General features: G+C 33.7%; 1 protein-coding gene across 1 annotated transcript in view; it reads left to right on the forward strand.

The window, feature by feature from the left end:
- Nucleotides 1-12,982, forward strand: part of LOC106463227 (A disintegrin and metalloproteinase with thrombospondin motifs 9-like) — a 170,379-nt gene that overhangs the window by 10,881 nt on the left and 146,516 nt on the right. Inside the window, exon 3 of the mRNA XM_022390671.1 lies at nucleotides 12,576-12,741. Coding sequence (XP_022246379.1) covers nucleotides 12,576-12,741 — 166 coding nt within the window. The remainder of the gene's footprint in view (nucleotides 1-12,575; nucleotides 12,742-12,982) is intronic.

Consider the following 12,982-nt stretch of genomic DNA (forward strand, 5'->3'; position numbering starts at 1 on the left):
CATTACCCATTCAAGCCGTCTCCAGCCATTATTAGTCTCAAAGTGGGTTCCTCGTCATCGAGCCATAATGTTATGTTTGTTTCAGCGCAAAGCTACACAGTAGGCTATCTGTGCTCTATTTACCGTGAAGAACTAAACCAAAAATTTTAGCGTTGGAAGTGTGCAAACTTCCATATGGTAAAACTTCACTTTCGTGGTTGGGACATTGTCAGTAGACCTAGTATGACGAAATGCTTACTTTGCTTCATATTCAAAGACAAGACTTAAATTAGCAGAAATTATTTTTGTTACATTAAATCAAAAAGCGTATATCTTGTAATTGTACATGACGTTAAAATATTAATTACGGTTTTAACTTTCATATTCTAATTATTTTAATTTTTAATCAGAGACTATTTTTTATGTCACTGGGGTATTTTCATGTGTAAAAAGTTTGATTATTTAACTGGTAAGCTGTGTTCTGATTAAAAGAACGGCGGAGAGTTGATGGACAATGTATGAAGGACTGACTTGTGTCAGAAAACATAGATTCTGGAATTCACAGAAAATAGCAAATTTACCTGCTAAAGGACTCAAATATTTCTACGTCAGTCAATGGCAAGAACATTTGATTACTTTTTTTTTTCACCAAGGCTCAAAATGAGCTGTAACTAGACTGAGACTAATAGTGGGCAATGAGACGCATTATATTATGGGCAAGAAACCATTTCTTTTAGTAAACCTCCCAGCCGGTGCAAAGTAATTGAAAATGTGCAAAGTACGTTATATAAAACGATTTTTGAAATTATTTGTTACATACAGTTTATGATGCCATGTTTGGTCATCCGCTATATAACGCACGTGCATGCTGACAATAACACTATGATGTAGTTTCAGTTCCCATTGCAAAAAAGCTCCACCATAAGGCTGTCACGTCCAACACACACATCATACTTTTGTGAGGCTTTCTATAATTCGTCTAGTGGGTAAGGAGTGTCTGTTCAACAGTCCAATCACAAAGAAATCCATAGATGCTGCATAAGGTAACTTAACCAGTATGTTTTGATATGGAATATCGTGAATACCTGTTTCATTTTCCAGTGAAAGTAACTTTATGTTTTATTTTATGCAGAGATCACCCTTGGTTATTTGATGTATTATTGCCTAGGATATGTAGACAGTTTTTATCACTGATTTTTGTGTTCATGGATTCTTACTCACAAGATGCCACACTATGGTTAACATAACTGATGTAAAACTTGATGCAAGTCTGTTTCTGGATGGTCCTGGTGCCCTAAATTATTCCACATTCCTTTGTTTTCCAATGCTATTAACTGCAAAGGATATCCCCACCTTGGATAACCTAAGTTCCCGATCTGAACACACACTAGTGATCTAAGTGTATAAAAATTTTGCATTGGAAAGGACCGTTACATACTCTACTCAAAAAGCAGTACATATTCGGTTGTATCACGCTCCCTACGATATGCCAAACTATATCAAAACGTTCTGATACTATCATTCCAACATGAATTTATATTGGCTGCAGCTGTCGGATGAATTATTGATTTGCATATTAAAAATTGTTTTATCCTAATATGGTCAATCCTTTATAAAGCGTCACTTAGAGATAGGTTTGATGTACCTACTAAGGATGATTGAAAGCATATTTAATATCTTATGTAAGAGAATCTGAAATTATTGGGACTGTTAACATGTTAAAATAATCTGATGTGTTTATGTTAGCAAAGGGCTAACACTGGATAAATTTCAGAATGATTGAATAAGTCATTGGAGAAAAATGCAACCTACAACTTTGTCAGTTGGTACAAGTGTATTAAACATATGTAGAAAACATTTTTGGGAAAAACTACCATAAATGATGGTGCAACCTTTTAATTGTATTTACTTATTACAGATGTCATTAGGAATCATAGTTAAAAGGGTAAAGTTAATTTCAGAGCTCACTTATTCACCCATAAATAAGCAAAACTTTGTCATTTATTCAGTCTCAACAAGTAAGTACATATATATGCTGAACACTCCATGTGTGTCACTGAAAATATAACTTGTGCTATTGTCTATCATATTCTTCCTCATCTAAAGTAGATGGAAGACACATGAAACTTATTGTGTGACTTGCATTAACAATACAGTATTCCTCAGATGAAATAAAATATGTTTTAATATACACCTGTTCAACAAGCAAGGTTGTTGGTTGTATAGTTCTCATGGCATATTTTTAGTAACTTGAGAAAATACCATACTTTTTCATTCTTAGATTAGAAAGATGAACATTAATTTAAATATTTTTTTTCAGATATACACAGTTTTGAATACGTGTGTAGACTACTGAGTAGAAAACGTACACAGTGAAGACTTATTTCGTGTGCTAATTACACATGGTCAAGAAGTCTGTCTCACTTAGATATTTTTGACTTTCTTTTTGGTGATGTTATTGGAGACCTAGTTTTTATCTTATATCAGCTTTCTCTAGTCGCATTACTATTTACATTTAAAAATGTCTGGAGGAGATAACCTTATTTTTACCTCCACCACCGAAGGTTGTTTTCACCCCTGTGTGTGAGAGAGTTTATTTGTATGTTTGTCAGCAAGATTTCTCGAAAACGGATGAACGGATTTAGATGAAAGATGGACTGTGTCCCAACTTAGAAGTGATTAGTTATTTGAGGGTCAAGGTTGCAGCAATGTCACGAAAATCCAAAAACCCTCTATCTCTTAACACGGGGACCAATCTTTCAGACTATTTTTGCTCTATAACTCAGTCAAAAATAATCAGATTTTGATGAACCTTGGTAGACATATGTAGAATATTATTCGTCGTTGTCCTGCCCAAAATGATCACGTCCGTTGACAATGACGACCATATAGACACATTTTTGTATATTTTGATAGCCGAATATGATCAACGCTGCGTGGCGGGGGTATGCGCTCTACTGACTAGCCCTCTACCCACCTATAAAATGACCAGTGGTTTGATTAATGCTTGCACTATGAGAGGGTTGACAATATTAATTTCTAGTATATAATGATTAGCTTTAACATTTCTAAATAAACTTTTCATCAGAATGTCTCCAGAACATCTTGCAGAAGTACTGCCCAGTGTGTATACACTCACCAATTTTGACTTTCTTTTTACTAAGATTGATTTATATTTTGTTTATATTGCATCCAGAATTTTGAAGTAAAAAATTCAGTATAAATACACATGATATCAGTGGACTTGAAAATACCATGGAGTAAAGGAGTAATTAAATTTTTATAATATAATGATTTGCTTTTGTGGAGCTTTCTAACGTGGATTGGATGTATTTTTTGTGATCCTATGTATTCTTGAGCAGTACAAGCTTTGTCTTGGAAATATATTTTTCCCAGTGAAGTACTTATGAACAAGGGGAATGGTTTGACGATGAATGTATACTGCAAATCCAGCAGACTAGCAAGGTCTAGAAAAAGGTCTCTCCAGGTTATTGACTTTTGAGCAATGCTGCAAAGGAATGGGACATGACCATTATTTTGACCCAATCACATGACAACTTCAATAGGATGAACTTCAACCTAGAGCCTTCAGATCTGCCAAATTAATAGGTTCTACCCCCCTGAACAATTCACAACTGAGACGAAGTGGAGAGATATCTTAAGGTTACTTTCTGTTGCTGATCAGGACTGTTGAAAGAAAGTCAACTATAGTTGTCATACATAACAAGCCCAAGGAGACTGAATGTGGCATTGGTGGAAAAAGTCTGTCAGGTGGAGTGGTCTCAGCTCAAGGGGAGAGAGAGAGATAAAGTACTGATTAGTGAACAATGTGGTCCATGAAGCAAACAAGAGATTCTTCACGAACTGGAAGATGGGTTTCCTACAGTAACTCTTTATTCTACTACCTAGAAATGGGGACTAAGCACTCATCCATTGTGGAATCACGAGCACCAGCATTACTGATTCTGATACTGTAGGTGTCTCAGCCCAGTTTTGGTCAAGCTTTCACTAATATTGTTTATTTTTTGGCAAATGTTCGTTTGAATGAGGTGAAGATATTTATTCTCTGCTCCATGCTACAGTCAAGGAATACCTGGACCACCTCCTTAAATGCTCCAAACAAGTGACTGCAAAGATGACGTTAAACAAGTGGTTTAGTGCTTGATGGAGTTTCGAGTGAAAGTATGTGATATCACTTTCAAGGCATTTATATCTTAGCCAAGGCATTTTATGAAGTAAGCAGGCTTTCGGAGAGGAAGTAGGCTTTATCTTTATTTGATTCTCTTTTTGGTAGCTCTATATTAGAGTACTTGTGCACTGTTGAAAGCTGTCCAACCACAGAAACATCCTAACAACATGAATCAGTCATCTAGGAAAGGAGTAGTTAGCTTCTTTTGAAAGGTTGTGTGATCAACACAGCCTATTAAAGATTATGAAGTACTTAGTATGTATCAGTAAAAAACAGATGTGTGATCAAGTTCTTGATTAATATCAGTGTTTCCAGAACTATAAACAGTCCTTGTGGTGTATCTAGCAAGTTGGGTGAACATACTTTTATGACCAGCTGCCACAACTTCATTCTGGCAAAAGGTGACAAGCTAGATGTGAATGGAGACGAAAGTCTCTGATTACATTTGTGTAATGCCTTCCATAAATTGCAATGTAAGATTAAAGTCGAAGTATCTCTTAAGACACAAGTGGTGTTTGATTCTGCACTATAGACTGAATCTAAGGCATTTTTATCATTTGCTGCAGTAGTGGACCTAATATGTGAAAGGTTTAGGTTCAATTACAAACTCTGTGAAGTGATGGTTGAATTTGTCTTTGTTTTTGCCGGACCAGATAATTGTTTGAAATTAACAACAATTAACTCGCCACCATATATGCAAAGTTGACATGCATCTGGCAACACAAAGGCTGTACAGGCTTTCTTAGAGCTCCAGAGATATAATCATCATTGAGATACAGCAGATGTTGAAGGACGAACTCGTGCAGCATTTAGAGAATGGTTTGTCATCTAAAATAGTAAATTCTATAAATGAAAAGGTTATTCCAAATTCTTATTGAGCTTAGATGGAGGTGTATGATTTCCTGCATTGGTGCCTTTCCATTTCTGTGAACAGACAAATACCTGAATGCATTAAACGGTGTCCAATGGTTCAGCACATTAAACCTGCCTTCCAGATATTTTTCGACACTTAAAATGGTTTGTAGAAATTGTGCCAAACTATTTGGCCTATGTAAAGCTCTTTCAACTTATATTTCAGTGACTGATAGAGCTTACACTGAGACTACTGTAATAGGGAAAAGATGTGATTAACATTGATGTTCTAGTGTTTCATCGCATATTTCAGTCTTCCACTTTAAACTTTGGCATGGTTCTTCAGTAGCTAGAAAAGGCAGGCTTGAAATTGTAATTTGACACTATTACAGATTGTCAGTGTCCAAAATAATATATTTTAGTGACTAAGGTCTGCATTAGTAGATGCGCATAAGACTTGCACATTGGAAGCTTAGGAAGTCAGTGAGCTTGAAGACCGTGTATGATTTTATGTGCCTGCAGTAAAAAAAAAACAAATTAAGTTTTGGCTGAACTTATCTATAACTCATTCTAAAGATCAGAAATCAGAACTAAAGACTGGGTTAGAGGATAGCAAGAGATTTTATGACCCTGATTTAAGTTACGAGAAAGCTATCTTATCTAGCTATCTGAGAGTATTGATATGATATGAAGAAATACCAGTGGAGGAGATACTTGACAGTTCTGGTGATTAATTAACACCAACCTTCTGATCATTATATCTGACGGGACTACTAATTAGAATTGTTGGTTTATCAACAGATTAACCTTCAAATGTAAGTATCTATCCTTGATTTCCAAGCTAATCAAGTGGTGTTTCATGATAGAATGTTTACAAGACATGATTTTATATCCACTTGATTTTCACATACTTATAATTGGTTGTTTGATTGACTTTTTGAGCTAGCAAGTGATGTTTCATATTATAATAAAAGCACAACATCATATGATAGTCATTTAATTGCAATATATAGCTAGAATACTAAATATTACAATTGCCATGAATGAAAATTACCTCCAGTATTCCTAAATTATCTGAATAGTGAAAGGAATCCGTGATCTTTACTTCCTGAGCATTTGTGTGTAATTTTATGATCATCACTGGCAAGATGTTTATGTCAAATACCAGTTGAGTTGGTTTGAGTCTATGAAAGTGGATGATATAAGTAGCATATACACAGAAGCATTGAGAGCAGTACGTGATCTTCACGTATATAATGAGTTGTGTGCAGAATGTGAATTACGTTATAGTAAAGTTTAGTGAAAAAGTCTTTAATTTGGTAGATTTTTGAATATATTTTTCTGTGATGTCAATTGTAGATGGTGCATCGACTCTCGGGTAATGATACTATTTTGATGGTACAGAAACTGGCATTTGTAGTTGTATAGCACAGTTGAATATCATATATTTAACTTGTATTACTCTGAGTAGGTATTGAAGTCTGATATATTGGAATCTACGATTATCAATTTTTACCCAAAAGTATTAGCTCAGCTGCAAGCTGTCTGCTATTATATATGTTATGAGATCATAAGTGATGTCCGAGTTCATTAGTATCAACTAGAGCAGTAATTATCAACCTTTTTTTGCTCAGGACAATTTTGTAAATACTGATGGCCAGTCAGAACCCAGTAAATAGCTTACAGGATTACAAAAATACATACTATATTCTATTCAATATTTTATAGTTCTATTTAATATATTTTAGTTCTATTCAATATCTTATAGTTCTATTTAAAATCTCCTAGTTCTATTTAAAATCTCTTTTTTCTATTTAGTTCTATTTAAAATCTCTTATTTCTATTTAGTTCTATTCAATATTTTATAGTTCTATTTAGTTCTGTTCAATATTTCATAGTTCTATTTAATATCTCTTAGTTCTATTTAGTTCTATTCAATGTTTTATAGTTCTATTTAGTTCTATTCAATGTTTTATAGTTCTATTTAGTTCTATTCAAGGTTTTATAGTTCTATTTAGTTCCATTCAATGTTTCATAGTTCTATGTAGTTGTATTCAATGTTTTATAGTTCTATGTAGTTCTATTCAATATTTTATAGTTCTATTTAATATTTTTTGTAAGGGTGGAGGTTGGGAGTTTAATTAGTAGAAATATTTGGGTGGCTTCATTTCAATTCACTTCTACTTTAAATAATTTAAGGGTAACTGCCTTCCCACAACTTGCTATAGACAGTAAAAGGCAGTAGAAACCCAGACGTTGTGGGTGTAAGGACTCAGCTTTGTACCCTTATTTAATTGATTTTTTAATTAATTTTCCATGAAGGCTGACTTGATTGATATCGTCATTTGGATTTTGTCTGATTTTGGTGCTATTACCACAGATATTATCCATTATGACAATAAGTTGACAACCTGGACCGATAACGCTAATGCGATATATATATACAGACATATGATTTTTATCAGAATATCAATAGCGGATACCCACAGGCCAGTCAGTAAAGCTGAAGAAATCTTGTAGCGATAGTCCGAGCCGTCGATTTTTGAAGAATGAGAATATAATTTTTAGTGAGCTCCATCTTTTTATGTAACTGTAATAAGCTACCAATAACTTATCTATAACTTATAAGCTGAAGAAATCTTGTAGCGATAGTCCGAGCCGTCGATTTTTGAAGAATGAGAATATAATTTTTAGTGAACTCCATCTATTTATGTAACTGTAATAAGCTACCAATAACTTATCTATTCATTTCGTGAACTTAATGGAAGTTACTATAATTTTTATTATTTTTCTTTCGCCTATCATTAGCGGAGCCACAGGTAAGAGTTGTGAATGTAAATAACTGTCTTTTAGAAATGTTATGCTTCCTTCTTTCTATCTCTCGTGTATAAAATTTTATCTCAAGTATCATCATGTCGTACGTCAGAGGCTCTAAATATGTGGTACCAAGGCCTAATGATCTGCTGACTCCCTTCGAAAAGTATGTGGAAAGGTCATATATTTGGGATCACATTATAAACTCGAAACATTAGATCTTAAAATCTAGAATACAGAAGCAGATAGAGAATTCATTCACATCTGTATATATGAAAAATGTGTCGACTGGAAAAGAACTAAACTCTTACTTGTGCAGTTTTGGAGTTGTTTATGGACGAAAGTTTGAGAACCACTCTTGTAAACTAAACTAAAAAAGATGTTTTGTGTTTTAACTAAAAAAGTTTATAGTTATATGTTAAAAGAATTTTTTCATGAAACTTTAGTTTCTGTAGAAATAACAGCGTTATATATTTCGATGTTTAAGGTTTTGGTTTTTGAACCTAAAGATAAGGTTCAATTATATATTTTTTCTAGTCCATATTTTTATTAGCCAAATGGTATGCGAGTATAGAAGGTTTGTACCTTTGCTCGGTTTTGTATTTTAATATTTATTATTTTGTTAGTTTCTTATTGTTTTAATACCGTATTTTAAATAGTAATTTGATTTAATGTTGTGACTTTGGTTGAGGTTTATGCTTATTTGCTTTGCCGAAGTGTTATACGGAGTAAGAGTCTTAACAGGTGCAAGAAGTAAGGCACTACCGAAGCACGGCTGATTCGCGAATTTTGTTTTATACAATTTCATTGGATTTATAGTTAAGAGGAGATTCAATCATATCGGTCTCAAAACAAAATGTTTAAAACATACCATGTTTTCTTTGTCTCAAAGTTTACCTGATTTTTTAAAGATATGCACGTTTTTTATAAACTTTCACATATAGAGAAATATGTCTTAGATAGAAGAATGATCTTATTCAATGAAATAGTTACACAAAGTGAAGGAGTGTCTTCCACTGGAAACTTGTTTCCATGGTGGCGGTCAGTTTTCGACCCCGTACTGTTTTCTCTATTCACGTCGCTGACTTTAAGATTAGAAGCGTTAGGTGGTTCTGTAAGTCTTATTTTCAATAATAGGATGACTTCAGTTGTGGAAATACGTGCTCTCCAAGAGAGTTAGTAATATTCGTTCAAGCACATAGCGGTTAGCTTTCACGGTGCACCGATAGAAAGGTCACCAGAATAATCTTCAAGATATTTCGAGGGCTCTCTCTTACCTAGAAGTGATGTACAACGTTTCATGTAATCTTCAGTTTAAACGTGTTTAGCTGTAAATAAAGATTAACTTTTACATTTTACTCTCCTTATCTCCAAGGTTACTGGTGGATCTGAGAAAACCACAATTTTGTACCCACTTATTTTTTAACCCATTTTTATATATTATTTCAAATCTGGTTTACTTCGCATGGATTTTTACCTCAATAATGTAATACTATAAAGACTATAACAAAAATGTTTTATTTAATTTAAACAATCAACATTTGTTGTATGATGAACAAGCCCCTTTTTACTGTCTATCTTACCATGAATTCTGTGATGTACGAACTGTTATATCGATTTAATTAAACAGCTACAAATTGTTCAAAAATAATACATTTACTAGTTGTGGAGACTTGTGTTGAGCATTTATCGATGTACTGATCTGAACGGAAAACTCATCGATGTAAATATTTTTTAGTGATTTTGATTGAAAATAGAATTATATTTCTACCATTTTCAGACTGAAGAAACTCAAAACAGTTTAAGAACGACATTTATTCATTATTATAAATATAACTGTAATAATTTATAACCTGTTTCTTTTCTTTACATTGTTCTTTGCAAACAGGTATCTGTAATTTGATTATAGGTATTAAAATTAAAATACTAACGCAAACCAATTTATACCAAACTAGCGATGAAAGTATAAAACAAAAACATTCAATAAATTAAGTAATACAATAAATAAAAACTTTACAAAAAAATAAACATAAGACTTAATTCAGGTGCTTAGGGCGCTCGACTCGCAATCTGAGGGTCGCGGGTTCGAATCCCCGTCACACCAAACATGCTCGCCCTTTCAGCTTGGGGGCGTTATAATGTGACGGTCAATCCCACTATTCGTTGTTTAGGGAGTAGCCCAAGAGTTGGCGGTGGGTGATGATGACTAGCTGCCTTCCCTCTAGTCTTACACTGCTAAATTAGGGACGGCTAGCGCAGATAGCCCTCGTGTAGCTTTACGCGAAATTCAAAACAAACATAAACTAAGGTATATTCTAATTAATTAGATGTGTTTATGTTTTTGAATTTGTTGTTGATATGCGTTTAATGAACATAATGGCAAGGATTAGATTAATCGTGTAAGAAAGCATATTAGATTTTTTGAATCTGTTGTTAATGATACTTGTATATGGACACTGTCAAGAAAAATAGATTATCCTTAATACTTACACTTCGTTTTATAAAATTAGTTTTGGTATTCTTGAAATTTTGGCCATTTTCAACATTTTGACCCTACAAATTTGTTTCCTGACATCGATCGTAAAGCAGTATTGTGGTGAATTAGATTTAACAACTTGTCAGTAAATTTTCTTGTGCATACATTTCTTATTTATCATGATCCTACAGTGCTATGTAATACTTATATTTTCAACCAGCTTTCGTATTTAAGTTGTTTTTTTTTAATCAGTGGTAAAACACGTTTCAGCCACATGTCTACCGGCTATATTTTATCGTCTTAAGTTGAAGATAACTTCCAGATGGGAAGACTTAGGTCATTGAACATTGGTACACCTACTGAGTAATCAAAAGTTTGGTTGTGGTAGAAATCCCAATTTCGAGAATTTCAAATGCATTTCTGTGCGAATCCTAACTGAAGTTTTTGTAATCACATTTGTCTGAAAGTTAGATTTGACCATACTTGTTTTTATTTATTATTCGGCAAAAAAAAAAGAGTCAAATCTTTTCTTTGCCGTCGCGAGTTAACTCACAGCTACTCGTTGATACCTATCAGACAGCTGGGTAGGCTAAAACAATTGGGGTAAATTGTCTTGCTTAAGAACATTATTGTTAGATAGTCTTATCCTAGATAATTTTACGACAACTGTGTGTTGCAAGATGGTGTAATGTTAGATAGGTGTTTTGTGAACTTTCCACTAGACACTAATAAATATATTTTTTTGAAGTACTACTTGTGTGTTAGAGAATGGTCTGGTTTTGGGTAGGGTTTTGTATGCCTTCCCTTAGATACTAATTTATATATTTTTGTGGTGCTACTTGTAAGTATCAAGTGGGCATACAACCTACATTGAGTAGTTGAAATGCTTCTTAACATTCTTGTTAATAATAACCCACAAAGTTATAGACGAGTTATAACTTTTATTTAATATTCTGGGCCCATAATCTTAATTTGCAAGGATGCATGATTTACTAGTTTTGACGTTTTACGCCATACACTTTTATGTGATAAATCGACTGATACAAATACATCTTTAAGTAAGACTCTAAGAGTTGTAACTTATTTGACCTACTGAACTGTGGTATTGAATATCTGCTGATCGTGTTGGTTGAAAAGGTAAAAAACCTTATTAGCAGAAGGAGAATGGTTAGAATTTAACTCATAAGAACGCTAGTTTTGTATACATGAGTGGTAATCAACTAATATAAAGGCCAAACTTATCGTATAAATTAAAAATATGTGTTTGTTAAAGTGAAAATTGGGTTTAAAGAGTGTTTGTATTAATTTCCGACGAATTATCTAGTTCTATAATACGTCAAACTCGGACTAGTTATTATGATATAGTAACGTAAAATACCCGCGTTTCGCTGTAGGATTAAGTATCCTCTCATTATTCTCAGAGGCCCAAGTTTACCTATCAATCTCTTTCATTATCATCAATACTTTTAAAGCTACCTCAAAATAAACCTAATTAAAACACCTGTCCTTGATACTAGAGGAGATATATGTCACGTTTCATCACGCTGTCTTGTGAGTGGGGATATGAAAAGTTTAATACAGAGATCCAGAGGAGCCAAGAACACAAACTCTGACTCCATATTCGAATTCAGCTATCCTGAAAACCTACTCATAAACCACATCTGTTTGGGTGACATTCAGAAAACGTTCTAGCTCCCCTCGGTACCACCTTGGTATGGAGGGGGCTGCATCATATAGATAAGGTTACCCCCGGATTACCCTGTGTCCGCCTGCCAAGTCTGATCATGCTAACTCCAGAACTGTAGAGATAGTCCGCGAGTAAACAAACTTCATAAAAAACCACAACGTGAATTAATATTTAATAATGCCATGTGCTGGTGATAACTAATGTGTTGATAAACAATTTGTGACATAACATCACGATAAGACTGATAAAATTACACAAAAAAATATTTCTTTACCGACTCCATTTTGGGCTTTCAATAAGAAGAATATAATATTCTGATTGCACATCACTGCTGACAATGCATTTTGCTGAAACTAAAGCTCATGAACTTGGGCTAACTTTTGTTTTCCAGGATTGGTTATATCTTTTATATATTTGTAGTTGTTTTATAAAAACGTAATATAGCTGAATTACCAAGCGTGATTATATCCGTTTAATATTATATAAACAGTAGATTTTCGTACAAATTACTACTTATACATAACTTGATCTGATAAGCAGAATTTTATCAGGTAATGCATTAATATTTTATTTTACAGTTAGGGTTACTTCATACTTCAGAAGGAGATTATAGTATCGAACCAGTTACCTACGTCCTAGAATTTAAGGACCTCAAGGATATAGCACATCGTATGACACACCTAAGCTCAGCTCAGTCTTCTGAAGGGAATCTCAGGAGCCCTATAGAAAGGTGTCATCTGAAAGGTAATGAACAAAAATGATTAGCTGACGCAGAACGGTATAACTCAATGAACGAAGCTCCTTTATCTGCACTACTTAAAAACATACAGCGCATAGTGTTCGGATAGTAAAGATAAAGGACTTTCCTACTGATTACATAAGCTATAGACTTACTACATATCGACCCTCGTTTAGCTTTTTTTTTTTTCATTAGAAACACTTTCTGTTATTTCAGCGTCAATAATGTTTGCAAAATAAATATTAC

Source organism: Limulus polyphemus, unplaced genomic scaffold (assembly GCF_000517525.1).
Source record: "Limulus polyphemus unplaced genomic scaffold, Limulus_polyphemus-2.1.2 Scaffold1353, whole genome shotgun sequence".
Lineage (NCBI taxonomy): Eukaryota > Metazoa > Arthropoda > Merostomata > Xiphosura > Limulidae > Limulus > Limulus polyphemus.